The 20,567-nt window shown below is 31.5% G+C and overlaps 1 protein-coding gene across 1 annotated transcript in view; it reads right to left on the reverse strand.

Annotated features, from left to right (window-relative positions):
• The window catches only part of LOC124537761 (voltage-dependent calcium channel type A subunit alpha-1), a 221,511-nt gene that overhangs the window by 18,364 nt on the left and 182,580 nt on the right, over positions 1-20,567 (reverse strand). Inside the window, 22 exon segments of the mRNA XM_047114653.1 lie at positions 32-233; positions 580-723; positions 1,083-1,349; positions 1,438-1,617; positions 1,799-1,921; positions 2,015-2,118; positions 2,740-2,823; positions 2,980-3,027; positions 3,272-3,445; positions 3,525-3,737; positions 3,829-4,043; positions 4,256-4,453; positions 5,645-5,746; positions 6,394-6,453; positions 6,523-6,638; positions 7,209-7,312; positions 7,590-7,810; positions 8,469-8,624; positions 9,972-10,072; positions 10,330-10,469; positions 13,037-13,169; positions 17,995-18,129. Coding sequence (XP_046970609.1) covers positions 32-233; positions 580-723; positions 1,083-1,349; positions 1,438-1,617; positions 1,799-1,921; positions 2,015-2,118; positions 2,740-2,823; positions 2,980-3,027; positions 3,272-3,445; positions 3,525-3,737; positions 3,829-4,043; positions 4,256-4,453; positions 5,645-5,746; positions 6,394-6,453; positions 6,523-6,638; positions 7,209-7,312; positions 7,590-7,810; positions 8,469-8,624; positions 9,972-10,072; positions 10,330-10,469; positions 13,037-13,169; positions 17,995-18,129 — 3,220 coding nt within the window.

Below are 20,567 nucleotides of genomic sequence, written 5' to 3' on the forward strand. Positions count from 1 at the left end.
GCGCTTGTTACTTTTATATGTTTTTTGTTACCTGATTCTTATCAATTTCGCCATCTTGTAACTCAGCTTCACCCTGCTCTTGAAATGTAATAATAATCAAAGCTACGAATATATTAACAAAGAAGAAAGGAAACACGACGAAGTAAACTATATAAAATATGGACATTTCTATTCGAAAGTTTTGTATCGGTCCCCGGTCCTCGTAGGTGGCAGCCATTGAATTTTGTAATACTCTGTAAAGAAATTATCGTCATTAATTTTTCATAAGTGATGTGAAATTTTTATTCGCATTTGAATTTTTATGATATATGTGGTCGAAATATCTTTTACTTTCTTACTTGCTAATTTTCAAACTCTTAACTGTTACAAAGATTCTTTACTGAGCGAGATTTATAACCCAAGGCCGAAAAAAACAAGAAACTGATATTTGGTTATTTGGCCTACGCTTAACAGTTTCATTCTATCAAGGAATACAGAAAAGACGATCAATGAGTTACTAGTGAAGGCATTGCATATTTATTATACGTTCTAAACTTTGTGTTTTTCTTATGTAACTATTTATAAAAGTAAATGTCTTACTGTGGCCAGCCTTCTCCCGTTTGCACCGCAAAAAGCGTGAGCATAGCGGACGCGACATTGTCGTAGTGGAAGGATTGAGTCGTCCACTGGCGCTTGCTCACTCTCGGCAGGAGGCTGTTTGGTTCGTAAAAGAAATATGATCCTCTGTGGAAAATGAGAAAAACGATATAATATAACGCAAAATAGAGTATATGAAGAGTTTTGGTTTGATAATACAGCTTTCGATTGAGTTTTTCTTTTATATTATAACCTAGGTACATCTTTTCTTCAACATACTTTTTCACGGTTATTATTTAAACACCTCGAACTACGGTATAAAACCATACCTTGTTTTACAGAAGTATTATTAAAATTATTCAAAAATAAAGTTATCGATGTTTATTTTTATGTTACATATAAACTGAAAAAAAGTAAGTTCTTACAAATCTACCAATATTTTATTGAAATGACTACCTACTTTGTAAATAAATTCGCAATTACTTATCAATAAAAATAATACTTACTGGCAGTCTTCAAAAGTATTCTTACTGATATCGTTGCAGTAAAAAAATTTACCATTAAAAAGTTGCACTGCGATTACAGCGAATATGAATTGAAACAATATGTACACTATGAGAATGTTTATGACATTTTTCAAAGAGTTCACAACACAGTCAAACACTGCTTTTAATTTTGGGACACGCTTAATAGTTTTTAAAGGTCTGAGCACTCTTAACACTCGTAACGACTTAATTGTGGACAAATTTTGTCCCGCCCCTTTCTTCACACCTCTGAAAAAGAACCATGAATTAGATAACATTACCAAATCATAATATTTAACGATTAATTTATAGGTATATTAAGCAATAATCATATTACCCGATCTCGAAACCGAAGCTGACGAGGGCGCAGATAACGACCGCGGCGTCCATGATGTTCCAAAGATCGCGCAAATACGCGCCCGGGTGGAACAAGATGCCGAGATCGACTATCTTGAGCAGCATCTCCACAGTGAAGACTCCAGTGAACGCGTAGTCGAAGTAATTTAATACTTTATTTCTGATAAAGAAAATATTTTATTTTATTGCTATTCTCTTTCCAGCCATGAAAGTATGTATGTATGTGTGTATAAACTTTTTTGTACAATACATTTTTCTTAAATTTAAGGGTATTTATAAAAATAAAAAAATAATTATTTATTAATTTGTTGTGTCGTTAAAATGAAAAAGAAATACGTTACCTATTACTTTCTTCGACTACGGGGTCTTCAGCTGCCAAAGCCACAGAACTCATGCAAATTACTACCATAATAAAAAAATCAAAATATCTTAAATTTACAATCCAGTGTGCGCCGCGTCTAATGCTGTAACAAAAAGGATATATATATATGAGTTATCAATGGTTATAGAGTATATCTACCTTATTATAAGATATTTTATATTTTTCTTCAACTTACGGATTAGTAGGTGACAAAATAAACATGGACGAATATGGCAGCATTGGTTTTGGTCCATCTGGTATCTCTTCTTCATCTTTTTTGGCCTCTTCTTTCTTTTTATTCTAAAACATTATAACTGCTTTAAAACTTGGAATGTGATTGAATAAATTTTCCATGATTTATCCTTCAACATTTGAATATATTATTGTTGTTACTAGTTATAACATTTCAATACAACACATTTCTTAATTCAATAACACGAAGAAAGTACACAAAATTTGATTGCATATCAAACATGCATTGCTATAAAATTGAAGTATTATGTAATACAAACAGTCGTGTAATCCAATCAATAAAAAAAGCAAAAGTATAAAATCATTAAAATTTAGCTTGTTCGGTGTTAAACCGAGAACTCAAAACATTGACGAGACAATTACTTCCTAGAAATTAAATTCTGGCATCTATTAGAGAAAACGTTCGAATTCAAATAAACATTCGACCTTTCGACATTCGGCTCACAGAAGCAACATTGATCCATCGACGACTAAACTTATAATATTGCTGAACTATCACCAGGTTGATGAACTAGCTTTATGATACTTGGCTACTAATTTTAATGATATTTACTACCTTTGATTGGTAGAAAAATTATATCAGTATGACAATATGAGTTTTCAACTGGTCAACAATATTGTAAGCTACCACAACCATTGAAGTTCAAGCACGGCTTAGCTCTGCTTTACCTTCCTACTTGTTGGAGATTGACTAACGTTAAGAGACGGTGATCCATCCATCGCGTGTAATGCACCCATCTCTTTCTCCAACTCCTATTTTGTCGAAAAAGATGATGTTGTATGTAATAGAACTTTATTATGTACAGTTTCATAACTACCTTTGTAGGGTACAACATCTGAACTTATTGTGACAATAACTATTGCTAAATATATTTATTTTATAGTTGAATAACAAGACTGATGACTTACTGCTTGTTTGTCTTCTTCGACCTGCTCTTCTTCAGCTGCTGTTAATTCCTGTAAATAGAAATTGGCTTTTACACGTAAAGCAGCGTCAAATATACAAATGAGCTCTGATGATGACACACAACATTCAATAGAGTTCACAATTATATCGCCATAACAGATGTTGCTTTGGTCAATGCACGAAGTATATGACTTAAACTTTATGAATACAATTGAATATTCAGTAAGCATTTTATAAAATACATTACTATTAACCAAAGCAACTCTGTTGTATTTTATATGTGTATTTGAGTACCTGAGCGTTAGCCAAGTTGTCCACGGCGATGGCAAGAAACACGTTCAGAAGAGTATAGTTCCCGAACAACACAAGAATGACAAAATATAGCGAGTAGATCATGCCCCTCTGAATACCACCCTGAGATTGTATTCCATCATACATCACTTCATTCCAATCTTCACCTGTTAAAATCTATGGAAAAATAAAATAGAATGAGTATGTATTTATTTTGAATGTCAGTTTATAGTTTAATCAAAACAGTTACAATTACCTGGAAGACAGTAAGCAGCGCGATCGGAAATGTGTTGAAATTGGTCGGTGGAGTGCCTTCCTCAAAGTTAAACTGCCCACCGAACAATTGCATTCCAAGTAGAGCAAATATAAGAATGAACAAGAATAGAAGGAACAGCAACGAGATAATAGATCTCATTGAGTTTAGAAGAGATATCACAAGATTGCGTAGCGACGACCAATATTTGGTAACCTGAAAAAATAAATGTTGTAGTTGTAATCAAGTATGATTATTGTTTAAAAATGAAATGCATATTACTTTATAAGAGTATTTAATAGCAAACCTTAAATATCCTCAATAGCCTCAAAGCCCTAAGGACAGAGAGACCGAAAGAGCCACCTTTTACTTCTGACCACACCACTTCGAAGATGGAGCCAGATATGACAACACAGTCGAAGCGGTTGAAGGATGATTCAAAGTAAATGCGAGGCCCGAGGGCATACATTTTCACCCACATCTCCATCATGAATAACCCCAAGAACACAAATTCGGCATAGTCTGAAAAAGAATCACCAATAGATTGTAATTTGAAATAAATTTAATATATAATCATTGAACCCAAGTTTCTGATTCGTTGACAAAAGTCAGATTTACTAATTTGGCTTTTATGTGCACTCTCATTAGTCACTATTTTAGCATTAGATATCACCGACCAATAGAAGCAAAATTAGTTGCATTTCAGAAACTGCAAGTGAATATGTTATACTAACATAAAAATGAAGTAAGCCACTTAGGTTGTCTATAATGCTCAACGGCTACGCATATCGTGTTGAAGAGCACCAGGACGATGACGAACCAATAAAACCACTGCGTCTTCACTGTGTGCCTGATCCAGAATCGAAATCTCTTTTCAGCTCGCCAGAAGTCCGCACATTTACCCGCGGAGCGTGCTTTGCTTTTCAAAAAACCTGCAGTATATGACAAAATTTAACTTTGCGCACTTCTCAGTTGAAGTTATCTAAAATAATCTAATTGGTATTTATTGAAAAAAAGTTAAGTTTAATAATTTTAAGCTGTTTTTTTAGTTCATATACAGTGCGTGACATTAAATTTGTGTTATCGTTATTTTTTGGCATTTGGTCAGTGCTTATAATATAATTACTATAAGTCCCCAATGACTTCATAAAATATTGCCATTGTGTTATACATTTTTTTTATAATTTATGACAATTAATGTTAGTAGTTCTAATTTTGAACAAAGCAAAAATTATTGGTCAATAGAATTATATTTTAGAAAAAAGAACAGAGTTTCATAGATTTCAGACAATTTTAAGTAAGAGCCTAGCATTTCGTACATATTAATAAATTATATGTTTAGAAAGATATTAATAGCACTGAACAGTAATTGGATTTCCGAGGCTATCGAAATTCTATCGGAGTTGCCACCCGATATTTATTGCACATAAATCTTAACTACCCATCCGCTGGGACATGTCATATTTTGCTTTCATAGTATTATTTTTAACGTTACGCTTCAAGGTAACTTTTAACTAGTCATCAGTCAGATTATGATTATCAAGCTTTGGGAGTTGGATAATAGCGACTAAATAAAATCTAAGAACATAAATAGGATCACATGGTCGTTGTTATAAAGGGATCAGGGTACGCTATTCCTAAGGCTAGATCTAAACTAGATCGACTACAAAGAAGATGAAAAGGAATATTCTACCAGCGTCACGCTTGATCCCATACCTTGCTTTTTCTTTGGAACTGTAAACAACCAACACACAAGTAGAGTACGATTACGCATGGAAATGAATGAGTACAAGATTCAAGTATTGAAAGACAACAACATGCAACATTCATTATTTTATACAGTATTGGTAGAGCTAAATGAAAACAGATATACTATGTACATTAATCCAAGGTAAACCCTACGGAAATTCTATATGTTGTAGCTTAACTTTAAGACGATGACTATTTAAAACGGAAGAATTAGTAAAAAAATATATTTCGAATTAAGAAATTTTGCTATCTTGGACAAATAAAGGAAATTTATACGTTCTATTTTTCTTCTATTCAAATAAAATATCCCGATAACGTCGTCTACATAACACACGACATAGGACTATGCATGGAAAAAGGGTTGTCATACTGACCGTCGTCCCCGCAGTCCTCATCCTGTTCCTCTTCTTCCGTATCAGTGCTTTTACTTTTGCCTAAGTTTTTTAACTTTTTCTTTGCCGCTGCTCTTCTTCGTGCTATAAAATGTATAATTATTACAAATGTATAGGATCTATATATATAACTAATGTACTACTATAAACGTGGTCTTATGATATGTTCCTTTGTGTTTTGAGAAAGAAATTTTAGGTGTTATGTTTTGAAATTATATTTTATTTCAGACAACAAACATACTAATAATCAACGACGGTATTCATCATTGTCCTCATTTTTTTTTTTGTTTTTCTGTTTAGTATTCATCTTCATTAATAGATATTGTCATGGCGAGAAGTTAGTATTACTTATCCTGTTATACAATAATCACAATGATCATTTACCCTTGAAGCTATTTTACTGCTCAACAACAATTCTCTGTATTGCTCTTGCGCAATAGGACGTGTGATGAATGTGTGATGTTGGCAATGTAAGCCTCTTTTGAAAATATTGGGGGAATAGTGGACAAAATTGCATAAAGGGCCTGCATTCTTTTACGATGAGTACGTGTTACTTTAAATATTCGACAAATATTAACCGATCATCACTCATCGAATATATATATATATATATATATATATATATATATATATATATATATTCGATGGCATATTTTATTACAGTTCGCACAGATGAGTTAATCGCTTAAGTCATTGTCAAAAATATCTTTAAAAATACTAAACAGTTATACCTTCTATTATATGCATTCTCTCTTCTTCTGTCGTCCTCTCTTCAGCTAATATAACTTCCTCTGAAACAGGTTATGAATAATTAGTTTCAATCCCCTCAACCGTTTCTCGTTAGTAATAATAATACTTACCTGCTTTACAAATCCACTCAACGTAACCATTGAGTTCTCTCTCTAGTAACTGTTGTCTTCTTATTTTAAGAAATTCTTGTCTATTTTCTACTTTTTCTCTTTCTTTAGCGAATTCACTGAAAATATAGCAAGATGATACAACCTAGCGATGAATACGAGCTGTCTACTTTTTATATTCCTTCTAGGATCCATAACGTGATCATATTGTAACTTTTAATAATAGCTTAATATTTAAATTAACTACAAATATCAATACTTATAAAATGATATTGATGACTGAACTCATACAAGTGTAGCAACATGGTTTTTAAATAAAACTAAAAATGAAGTGGTTGATACAAAACATGATATAAAACTTTCTGGCATGTTTACATTTGAGCGTTTAAATATTAAACCTACAATTGTAAAAATAGAGATAAATATCTACTGTGGTCTGTAAGTAGCCCTACCCCGAGCGCCAAACATAAATCCAACCTGCTTCTGTAATCCAATTAATGTAACCCGTAAAGTCTTGGTTGAACATTTGTCGAGCTCTTTCCTTTTGGAATTGAGCACGACGTTCTACACGGCCCCTCTCGTTTGAAAATTCTCTGTACATTGCGTTTTTTAAATCAAACATAAAACGATTAAAGCAATTATGATTTGATATTTAATGATGTAAAATTGTAAATAACTGAAACACTTACCCGCTAAGGACACCGAGAACTAAGTTGAGCATAAAGAATGAACCCAATACTATGAGAGGAACAAAGTAAATCCAGTTGAATGTACTACCTAACGCGTCATTTGTCTGAAACAAAAGATATTTCATAGCAAATATAATTATGAATATTACTTTTATATCGAACAAAAGCAATCGGTAGTTGTTTCGGTAGTGTTATAATGTTTTTATACTTCTTTTATTAAATTTGATGAATATCAGATAATTTATTACATTATAATAAATATGATTTAATTTCCAACAAGAAGTCCAATAAGTCGATGGATTGTTAGTAAATTCCAACTATAATTAAAATCTTTCAAAACTTAAAGCTCGCTACTACTATTTCAGTAGGTATAAAGCGTACCCAATAGAGAATGGCGGTCCAGCCCTCCATAGTGATGCACTGGAAGACTGTGAGCATAGCAAAGCCAATGTTATCGAAGGAGGTGATTCCCCTATTCGGTCCTTCCCACTTCTCCAGGCACGTGCTCTTGTCATAAGTGCAAACATACGCACCGTAGGGTGCGAGCGTTTCGTTGTCGGCGTTGCATGGTGTTGGATATTCGCCATCGTTAACTACTTCAGCTGTAGGGATAATATCAGCATTACATTGTGGTCTTTTGTAAGATGATTTGTTATAATGTCACGAAAATGTCTAAATCATATATCGGATTATATAATTGTTTAAAATAACGGTATCTAACGTTCTTCTAAGATCTGGAAAAATCCAGTTCGATTTGGTAAGAATGTTTCATAAAAGCTAATTGGAAGCTAAATTTGACCTAGGTAAATCTTAACTGAACTGAATGCCTTATGCTTATGCCCTAAATGTCTTGAATCTTATTGAAATCAAAATATAGTTGAGAAAATTCAATGTCTTCCATTCAACTTTATTTACCAATATAACGGATTTGACGATAGATATAGCAGACGCGTCATATATTTATATTTTTTTTTCACTTTCATTTGGTCTACAGCCAAAAGGTTTGCTCGTCGACATAAAGCTATATGCACAATTTGCAGCATAAATTTCTATTATTACTGCTACCGTAGCAACTAGGTCAGGACTTGTAATTTATGGTCGAAACACAAAGTAGCACAAGTTTATTTGTTTACTGAGCATTAACTTTGGTAGTTTTTACAAACTAGAATAACAAAGTTGACGTAAATTTAAATAACGAACACATCTAGTTTTAATGAACATCAGTGCCTAAGTATAGATTATTTATTTAAATATACTTACAAATATCTTCTAAGCTATAACAAGTCTTATGTAGCGCCCCAGAATAAAACTCGAGGCCTATGATAGCGAATATGACGATTGCGAAAAGCACCAAAAGGCCGATCTGCAGCAACGGAGCCATCGCCTTGATTATCGACTTCAATACCACTTGTAAACCTGTATACAAAGTATTTTTATAATCATAGTCTTACGCAGAACTTGAATATGTTGACCAATTAGTTTCTGTTAAGGCACTCAATTAATTGTGAAGTTAAAAATGATTGTATTTAAATTTTGGTTAATAACAAAGTGTCTTATACCAATGATGATAAAATTAAGCCAATTTGAAAAAAGCGTATAGTTGAAAAAAACGTAGAATGATTACGATGTTATAGATCAGATAACGATGTTAGAGATAACACTGAAATCGATGTTTAAGATTAAAAAACAACATTTACTTAAGAATATTATAATGAATGTAAATTAAACGATACAATATAACATTAAAAAGCCAGCAAATGGAAAAATTACAGTGATCGTGCACAAGAACATGTGATTATACTGTTGCATAATTTGATACAAAATTATTTGTTTCCCTGTTATGAGTTCCGAGAAAGACACGCAACCTTTATCCGAACTTAAGAATGTAATGGTAATTTACATGTTCACTAATTTCATGTAAATGTAACATGTTTACCAAAACTGGTTATAAACAGACCTAAAAACAAATTTTGTTCAAATGATGCAACAGTTGCTATAGGTGAATCTACCAATGCTAAACTAAGAATGTTCTAGAACTCACTAGGAACGCCCGATACTAATTTAAGGGGCCTCAGCACCCTAATGGCACGCAAGGTCCTGAAGTCGACGTCGGCGGGCGCGATTGGCAGCTGCGTGATGATACTGCCGAACACATATCACTCGATACTATAGCTTGAACTAGCAACTAACTTAATAATAAAATGACTACTGAGGAATATGCTCGTGAAAGGCTCGTGACAACTACGTAAAAAAACCGGTATTATAAACTTCAGAACCATATTCCCACATCTTTAACACAACAAGAGTCACTAGCTTATTATCTACGATCTAAGTAGTTTTTCTAGTTACATTTTTATTAAACTAATCACATGTTAAACGTTACAAAATTTAAACTATGACATATTTATTCACACCTAAGTAATTGTGTTTAGCTAAATTCTTACGTTAGAATTTTATTTGAAAATAACAATACACAATGTAATAAATGTTATCTATTATGCAACACGTAATAACCGAAATCCAAAGTACATTTAGCATCGACAATAAATCACAAAAAATCGAAAACCACTCATCTATAACGATTCTCAAATGGCAAGAAATCGATGCTACGTTCTCTCACTAATAATGTAAAAGTTCTATTTTCAAAAACTAGCGCTGTGTCATCTACGTTCAAAAAAGATCCATCGACCACATCTAGCCAGAACGTTCTATACAATATAATAAGGTAGTTTATTGAACTTTTCGCCAATTACTGTGAATTACTTGGTATCCGCGAGACGAGCTTGAGAGGGCGGAGCACTCTGAACGAGCGCAGCATCCGCAGGTCAACGTCCACGTTGTATTCGGCGAAAATCGTCATCGACCTAGTTTTTGTTATCGAATGTTTCAGTAAGGGCCCCTTACAAACCTAACTTACTATCAATCACCTAATTCAGTGCGGGTAACATTAAAACTTCTTCATTTTCAATCTTTGAATAATTTTTGAGTCCTTTTTGTGATATTCATGCATTCCAATGTTCTCTCTCATCAACACTATATTCCAATGCTATGATTGTTCTTTTAGAGGATTCAGGTAATATGATCTATTTATACGTATAAAGTAATTTGAAAGTCTACTTACCCAGTTACTACAACGAAAAAATCCATGATGTTCCAAACGTTTCTAAGATAAGAACCCCTGTGTAAAACAAAACCTAAGGCTAAAATTTTTAACGAGGCTTCTACACAAAATATTCCTAAAAAGTACGCCTCGGTCTTTTCCTGAAACAAATAAAAAATACAATTAATATTACATCCCGATGAATACATGTAAACTTATAATTATTGGAATGCATTTATTGAAGATATAATTTTATATTACAGTTTGAAATGTCCTGAACATTTTACATAAAAGGGGGAGAGTTCGGTTATTTAGAAAACAACTGGAACATATGTTGCACTGTATCATATGCAAACATTAAAATCACAATAAGATTAATTTTACTTGATTTTTGTGTATAAACTATAACATTTCTTTTATAACTAATATTATAATTTCATTCAAATTAACTTCATCTTTTATATGTTTTTATATTTAGTTATATGTTTCAAACATAGTCAATGCCGACTAAAATATGACTGAAGCCAATTAACTGGTATCGAAGCGACGCCATTTTCGATTGAAATGGTCGAGATCTTTAATAACTACGCTATGTTGTGGACTCGCGTCAAATATGGCCTATTAAAAGGTTTAATTTGTATTATTTGTAAAATTAAAGTACGATATAAGTGAAGTGGATTAGCTTTTCAAGTATATCTAAAAATATATTTATCCCGAACTATTTATACTGTAGTGTACAGCAAATAGCAGAGCTATAGGAAAATCGTATGGATTATGTAAATAGAAGGTTGTTTTCAACCGACTTCCAAAAGGAGGAGGTTATCAATTCGTCTGTATTTTTTTTTTTTTTTTTTTTTTTTTTTTTTTATGTTTGTTACCTCATAACTTTTTACTGGGTGGACCGATTTTGATAATTTTTTTTTTGTTTGAAAGGTAGTGCTTCCCGTGGGGTCCCATTTTTTTTATTTTTTTTTCCGATGATGGTATCCATGTGAAAACGACATAAGTCTTAAATTTGCATTATGTATATGCGCGACAAATAGGTGAATAACTGAAAATTACGTTAACCAATTTTGATAATTCTTTTTTTATTATAAAATATATACTTCAAGGGTAATTTGGTGAAAGTTTGGTAAGGTTCTGAGCACAGGATCCATGACAAAGTAACGGAACGGAAGGGAACGGAACAATTCTGAGGAGCACGTTAGCGATACTCGGTCGAATCTTTTATTTATAGGTTATTTGGATATTTGAGTCACCTTCCGTAATGTGGTTATGTTTATGTAATTATCATAGTCGAATATTATAATCAACTAGCTACCCACCCCGGCTTCGCACGGGTGCAATACTGATACTAAATATACTACAGAATTTGTTTATATACGACATCACATCGCAAACTTCTAAAATTATCAGTGTTTCTTTACTATATTGTTCATGTATTATATACACAAACCTTCCCCTTGAATCACACTATCTTTTAAAAAAAACCGCATCAAAATCCGTTGCGTAGATTTAAAGATATAGGGACAGAGAAAGCGACTTTGTTTTATACTATGTAGTGATGGAATTCCTATACGGCTCGCAGTTAGGGTGCGATATGGGGCAGAATTTCTTACTATCTTTAATCAAATTTTGTGTATGTGATGTGATGTCATATGATGTACGAAATATAGTTGGTCTTTTTCAAAGTTTTTTTGCTGAGTTCGATTACAGCTCTTTCGAGGGATCCTTGTAGTTTACGCCGCGTGACGTATTAAATCCGCATTTTCGAAAGTCTATTTTTGCTTTATTCGCAAGTTTCCTTTGAAACTGTCCTCGAAGTAGTTTCTGACTCATATAAACGGAACGCTTAATCTATCCATATTAAAAAAAATTAGTTAGTCAACATCAGCTTCACTTAAAATCAAAAAATAAATAAAATTTTAACAAAAAGAAAAACCGACTTCAAACAAAACACTATTTTAAAACAAATGAATATGCACGAAAAAGTAATAAAAATAATTGCGTATTCAACATATTTTTTAGAGTCTTCCTAAGTTAAATGAAATGAAAAATATTAGACTACTTAAAAGTCGATTAACGATTATATCATGTAGTTATAATTATTGTTATATTTGGAGTCGGTGTCAGCCAATAAAACCCTACAGTATATCTATCAAAAAACAATACGAGAATACTTTAACAAATATGTTTTTTACAAATTACCTTTTACACAATAATATACTGGATCAATCAAGGGGCTTGTATCGCTTTTTTCTTTTGATTGTTGGGGCAAGGGCACCGTGGCTGACACCGGCTCCAAATATACCAATAACTATAACTACATGATATAATCGTTAATCGACTTTTAAGTAGTCTAATATTTTTCATTTCATTTAACTTAGGAAGACTCTAAAAAATATGTTGAATACGCAATTATTTTTATTACTTTTTCGTGCATATTCATTTGTTTTAAAATAGTGTTTTGTTTGAAGTCGGTTTTTCTTTTTGTTAAAATTTTATTGTCTCAACTTATTCTTTGATTGGAATCCAGTATAGACAGACTATTACATACCAAAACAAAAAGCATATAATGTTGACATTTTTATCTATCATTGAATTCTAAAACCATGGAACAAAATGAAATAGATATTTCCTTGACTTAAAAAAGACAACTTCGTACAATATGAATACGAATTTAAAACTATATGCTATTAGGTTATAATAGTAGATAAAGTTGTCTCACCAGATTCTGTGCTAAGATGGTCTTATCGCCGTTGGGCAGATGCTCCTCCAGCGCCAGCACCACGCAGTTGGCGATGATGGTAAGCAGCACCGCGTACTCGAAGGGCGGCCACTCGATAATGAACTTTGTATACCTGTAAGTAAAGTTGAAAATTTATTTTTATAAGATATCAGAATTACACATTTATATAATTTACACTTTTTATACTGGTATACTTTATTATATTTACAATGATACAAAGCTGAAGGGTTTGTATTGTTGGAATAATGTTGCATGTTTAAAACTTGCAATAATAGTTAAATCATTTGTTTTTGTACTCTTATATTCAATTTTTGTAAATGGTAGCACTGAATACCCTTAGTAGCTACAAAACAAAAAAGGTCTGTTTGGTTTTTTAAACAGCGAAGACAAAATTACGCAAAATGTTTGACTACTTACATATATATGTATATAGATATATTTGCGTTAGTAAATCTTTATATTGAATAATATTACATTACTTTATTTCTATGACATATAAAGTATACGTCAAGCAATATGACAGACTTTGCTTGATTCAAAAATACTTCTTTTAAATCATTTTGACGTTTTATTTTATCTGAAATTACAATAAAAAAGTGATCTCTGTTCGTTGCATGTTTTCTTCGTTATAACATACAGAACCGATTGAAATTTTACATTAAAGTATCCTTACAGACTCGTAAAAATATTTACACATGCCATAATAGCACAGAATTTATTTGAATTTGATTTTTTTTTATGCAACAATTTAATATTTTTACATTAATTACTTATGTTATTATAATATGAATATAAATTACAGAAAATAATAAATCTTTTAAAATGCTAACGTTATTGAATGTATTCAATGATAATAGCAATTCAACGAACAATGCTTGCCTCTTAAATTTAACATTGTAGCATTGTCATCTAGTTAATAGAAGCCGGTTAATTACGCTCATCGTTATATTATGAGTATGTCAAGCGCACTCTATACACGATTAACGTTGCTCTTCGATCACACGATCTATTACACGACGAGCTCCTACTGGTGCACATATAATAAAATAGAAAATTATATCGAAATAATGTCGTAAGTGTACGTATAAAAAAAAAGACACTAAATTTGTGCATTGTTACACGAATCATTTCAGAATTCTCAATGTATTTTACATTCATCATATTGTGCGTATTGTCTGTAATCGTTTTTTTTTTGCACATTAATATATATAACACTGATTCATGTGCTTAATTTGTCTTTATAATTCATCTCGTGCTCAGCGGTGAAGGAAAACATCGTGAGGAAACCTGCATGTGACAAATTTCGTAGAAATTCTGCCACATGTGTATTCCACCAACCCGCATTTGAACAGCGTGGTGGAATATGTTCCAAACCTTCTTCTCAAAAGGAGAGGAGGTCTTTAGCCCAGCAGTGGGAATTTACAGGCTGTTGTTGTTGTTTGTTGTTTATATATGTATAACAAATATTAATAGTGTCACGCAACTCGCTCGTCAAAAGTTGCGCGTGATGGTGCGAGCGCGTTACTTTTTCGATTCGCTAAGTAATCGTTAAAAAATCTCCAATGAAGAATTTATTTAAGATTTTTGATTATAAATTACATAAATTCCTGCTGAAAATGTTATTGTACAAAGCACTGCCATAATGCCATAATTCTATTAAACCCTTTAAGCTTTTTCATCCGTATGGTGTAACCACCTACAAAAATGGGAGCAGAATAGCGGATGATTACTTAACCAGTAAAACGTTTGATGAGTATAAATATACTTAAAAAAATGATCAATACCACATACTACTAAATAAATATATTTAAATCATAAGAAACAATTAATATAGAAGAACTATTTACGATGTTTTACGAGCATTTTATTCGATAAAAAGGTGATTTTGTTGATTTTAAATAGATGTATAATCGTAAAATAATATATATATATTTATAATGTTACTTCTAATAACCTACATAGCTATTTAAGCAACGCGTTACTTATTCCTAATGCCTCTCGATGACAATGCATTATGAGACCGTCACATGTACGGTGGACGCACAGATTGTCACATAATTTCATCGTATGAACTATTTTATGAGTCTTGATGATAGGTTTGTAATGATCGTTGATAGATTTATTATCCTTTATAATCTATGCAACAGTTACGAGATGAGTGAACGCTGATTGTTTACGTTTATCAGTGACGAAATGCCCGAGCTGTTTTACATGCGATACAGGTTATTTTAACCGTAGCATGTTGTAGACAAAATAACTTCAAATTTTATAATAATTCTCCAACAATATATATTTCTCAATCCCACGGAATCTTATTATTTTTGTGACAGCCCAATCATTTAAAAAAAGGAATATATGTATTTGTGCCAGTCTTAAAAATTATGCCATATGAAATAATATAATTTTATGACTACATAATAATGTAGAATAAATAGTTTCAATTATAATAATTATATGTAATAATGTGATATAATTCATTTTTTATGACGTAACACCGTATTGGATAGGGTTACTTACCGAGTACACATGTTATTATTCAGTGCCTGATAAATTGATCAAACTCTTTCGTTTCAGAATACCATTTCTTCTATGATAAATAAATTTCCAGGCTATTTTTGACGTCACTATTTCTTAATTAAATAATAATCAGAAAGTGTATTTGTATTTTAAGTTACAGCTTAAAAATAATAAAATATTTATGCATTAATAACATATTAACATTTTTCATACAAAATAATTCTACATGTAAATACAATTTCATTTTAAGTGGATATTAGATATGGATCAAAAGTTATAGGAAATCTTCTTAAGTAGAAAACAAAAGGACTATTGCTAATTAGTATTCGATCCGAAATAGAAGACTTGTTTTCTGCTAGAATAGGAAAATCTTACAAGACTATATGCAATTTTCTCCTTGTATTATTTTTTTGAATTCAGTAGTAATAATAACAATATATTTGTTTACTTCCAACAAAAAAACCACGAAAATATAAACACATCTTTAATATTAGTAAGTATTATTGTCAGAGATGATTATTACCGCCTCATTTTTCCTTAAAAATATGAGTGAATTCTTGATATGTTTGAACTTAAAATAGGAGAACCATTCAAGTCGTCACGAGACTAAGAAATTACATTCAACTCTTTCACTAGCGTAATGTATACCCGTCCTCGTTCTGCTTCATCAGTTAATATTATTCTCCTGACCCGTCCTACATACATATTTTAAATAAACCGTTACATTTAAAACTCTTCCGCTACGACGTACAAATATTTCGAGTTGAGGCAAATGTCGTAATTAAAAATATATATATGACAGACAATTACTGTGTTAATTATACTCATTCAAATATATTTTGGAGTGGAAAAGAATAACGAGAAGAAAATTTATTATCTATTGATAACATGAATATACTGATATAGTCTGTAGCGTTTTCCGCTGCTAAAGCTGAACCGAATTCGATGATAGTGAACTCCAAGCAAGGGTGAAAGCCTTTTGTGTGTCACATTTGACGATCAACTGAGACGTTCTTAATTTGATTACGTACTTTTTTCAAAACTTTTAATAGTAAGTAAAGTGTAAATTCATCTTTTTTTTAATACTTATGGCATATAGAAGTATCGATATATATGTAAAAGGCTGCAAGTTAGATAGTTATAAATTCAAATGTTTATTCCCCATGTAAGTACTTTACTTATATTTAATTATAGTGATAAAAAAAAACATATTTTTTTCTGGTATTGTCGACTAACAAACAATCCTATGAAATTTTAACGATAATTACATAGCTGTAACGTTAGCAGAAAAATGAATCATTCAAAGGTAATTGAATATTCAGACGAGGATTTTACAAGCTGCATACCCTCAAAGAGCCTCACCTCTACCTCTGTTTAGAAAATGGATGGGAGAAACAAGAACGTTTAAATATGTATTCGACATTATATTCAGCTTTCTCGTAAATGAGACACGTTTCGTCTTTATTGTTCGACTTATATCGGTGATAAGTATTTTTTTAATCAATTTTTCAACGAAAATTTTGTACTGTCCCAAAAATAACAATATTATTATAAGAACTGTGAGAAAATCTTTAAACTGTTTTTTTGTCTTTTTTTTCATGTAATTATTATTATAAATTTTCAACGACAACCAGTCTCAAAATCTAATTAACTGTACGGGATATTATATAGTATTACAATAAGAACGTATAGTGTTATTAAACAACAGTTTTTAAGTTTCCAAAAAAAATAGAACATTTGAATCCTCGATGTTAAGATTTTTTAAGATTTTAAAATAAACCAATTCTTATGTGTGTCTTGTATAGAGAACAATTTCAATTCCAATGAAATTAATTTTAGTAATTTTAACGTAATGTAAGTAATGTACAATGGTATTGTAGATAAGAATATGTAATTTCAACAAGTTTATGATTGTGTGTATTAAAAGTATTAGGTGTTTTTAATAAAAACAAATGCAATAGTAATTATATATGGTTCAACTGAATCAATTTTATCGCCTGACGAATGACGTATCTGAGGGTTACTTACGTATACTTTGTTGGTAAAGCATTTTTTAATCGATAAACCAGACGTCAATCGTGTCCTCTACTAATCACCACGCTACAATATCTTGTGCAGAACTAAGTTTTAAAACTTTATTACTAAAGTTAAAAGATTTCATTTAAAAATCAACAGGGAGCTCCATCATTTAGAAGATTACATAGATATTAAGTATAATGCCTATTATAATATTACAAGCATCTCGTCTTATAGATTGTTACGTATTTCGATTGGATAAATTTTGTAAGAGAATCGATGAATTGTACGTGTATTGAAGTCGTTTGGGTTATATTAATGACACATTACATTTACAAATGTTGTACCTTCGCTTTTAAAATTAGTGTAATTATAATGGAATTGTATGGAATATAAACAATTACCTCCGAATAGGATTTTCGTCGGAGAATATAAACAGCGAGCTGGGCCCCGGAGTAGCGGGCTGGTGCGCGCCGCCCATGGTATCAGCTGGCGCCGCGCGAGCCTGCGCGCCCGCCGCCTCCTGCGCTGCCGCCAACCTGGAAATCACAATAACACAATTAAATCCAAACGAATTATTTATTGCTGTCATAAAATATAATAAGTTAAATTCCACTGCAGCTCAGAAGTCACTGTAAAAAGTGTATCTACGTTTTTCCGAACCGCTAGAAATGTAACCTCGTCTTTTTCGAAGTCGGTTGATAAAATCCATGTCACGCTCCTCGATCCTGGAACTATATTGAAAATAGACGTTCCGACATAGATGGTCCAGCCTTGAACCGGCTAATAATTGCCAAAATCATCCAGCGACATCGAAGTACTTCTGTAAGATTAGCCGTTATGCATACTGTTTTTGAGTGCTTTTTAAATTATTTTCTATCTGGCTTTCGAAGTTTCGGCTAATTTAGACTGAAGGAGAAGCCTCTTCCGTTGAGCTACTGTTAAAATTACATACCTATCTATTTCATACACTGGCGATTCACAGTTTTATAAGCCGTCCACCCAAGCGTGTCTGAAGTACGAGCTTCGATAACTTACAGTTGCACCTATTTCAGTTAATCTTCAATAAGGCTGTTGTCAGGTGACGTGGTAAACATAAAAATACCAAATTACACTCAACTCACGCGAATCTTATGTATTGACACGTTGGATTTAATTAGTAATTAATTATATACTTTCAGTTTTATGTTTTATTATTATCAAACTTCAACTGGATTTATATTGTACTATTTAAATTAATACGTATTTTAATATATACAAGTATATTTAGTTTACATTGCGGATTTTGTATTAAGCGACCACGATAACGAGTTGAGTATGTATACCATAACATACAATCGACCACGATCCGACTGAAACCATACACCTAAGTTTCATAATAAAGGAACTTTAACGTATATTCGAGAATGACGTGCAATGGCGTGCGTTCTACTAATGATGTAACATTTTAAAATATTTAATTCATCGATAATTGACGTTCAATCGAAATAGAGCTATAAAATTAATTTCCTTTTTTTTAATTACATTGTTTTACTTAACACTTATTAAACTACTAACAGTGTTTTTAATTATTATAAAAGACAGAAAATTAGGACTTGTGTCGAAAATAACACCATCTTTAAAAGTGGTTTATAAGGAAAAAGTATATTTAATTAAAAAACGTATCCTTATCAGAGTATAAATAATAAAGGTATTCTAAAAATTACTGCAGAAATAGAATATCTGTTGAGCCAGAACACACCCAGACTTGCACCCACCTACACAGGTTTGCACAAAGACTGATGATTATTACAAATGACAGCTAAAACATTAAATGAAACAATTTTATAATATATGTAAAACGTATACTAATTAAATCTCACACACCAAACCTGGACTATCTGAAAAATGTGATATATACATTGACAGACATGCCAATAATTTAAATCGATACGAGATTTAAATTTGATCCAGTGAGAATAATACAGCTAAGTATTTTCCTAATGGTTATTTCATAAGCATATAACTCGATTAATTATCATGAAATACATTATATGAAGAAATAATCAAACGCAATTAACACAAATGTCAAACAGATATGTCATAATATATCTTTTTCGAGTAAAAAACACACAATCCTTATTCTTTTTTTAAATATTCTTTGAGAACAATTGATAAGTCTCAAATATGCACAGAGATTTTTGCTGGATAAAATGTATTTGTTAATGTAATAAATATGTTGCATATTTATTACATAAACAATTTTTTTTCTTTTTGTGGCTTTTATTTGTGCCAAAAAAATAAATTTTATCAACAACGACTAGTACAAGGGACATTTATAACGGCAGGAAAATAGTGATTGTGCTATTTGTAGAAAATTTACATAGATAAATAAATGTGGCAAAGACTCCGCCTAACTGCCAAGTATACGTTCGATCTCGGAGTATAATTTACATTTAATATAATATGGCAACAAAAAAGATAAAAAATATTAAAAAACGTCTCGTTCTTCTCTTCTTCCAGAAAATATCTTAGATCTCATTCAAAACAAAGTTGGTTATTTTATTAATTAACTATGGAAGCAGCATTCTTCAACTTTGTCATAATTGTTTCCAAATCAGTTAAATAATTATAGTTCGTCATTGTTGCAGTTACGACAATTGCAATACACAAAAATTTTATCATTGTTTTTTTTTTGTATTTTTTAATTAGATGCATGAGGCACCGTATTAAAAGCTTTTTCATTATTAATTACCAGATAAATATGACAAATTCAAAGACCCAGCTGTCTATTGGTTTACGTAACAAATACACTGATCAGTAGCTTAGACGGACATTAATATCAAATCACATCAAAATCTAAATATTGTTTATTCAAGTAGACTCATAAAAACACTATTGAACGTCATCTTACTTTAAATTCAATGTAAATCTACCACTGGAATCCGGACTGAAAATTATAGGATAATCGGGAAAAATAAATTGGACTTAATAAACT

This window comes from Vanessa cardui, chromosome 2 (assembly GCF_905220365.1).
Source record: "Vanessa cardui chromosome 2, ilVanCard2.1, whole genome shotgun sequence".
Classification (NCBI taxonomy): Eukaryota; Metazoa; Arthropoda; class Insecta; order Lepidoptera; family Nymphalidae; genus Vanessa; species Vanessa cardui.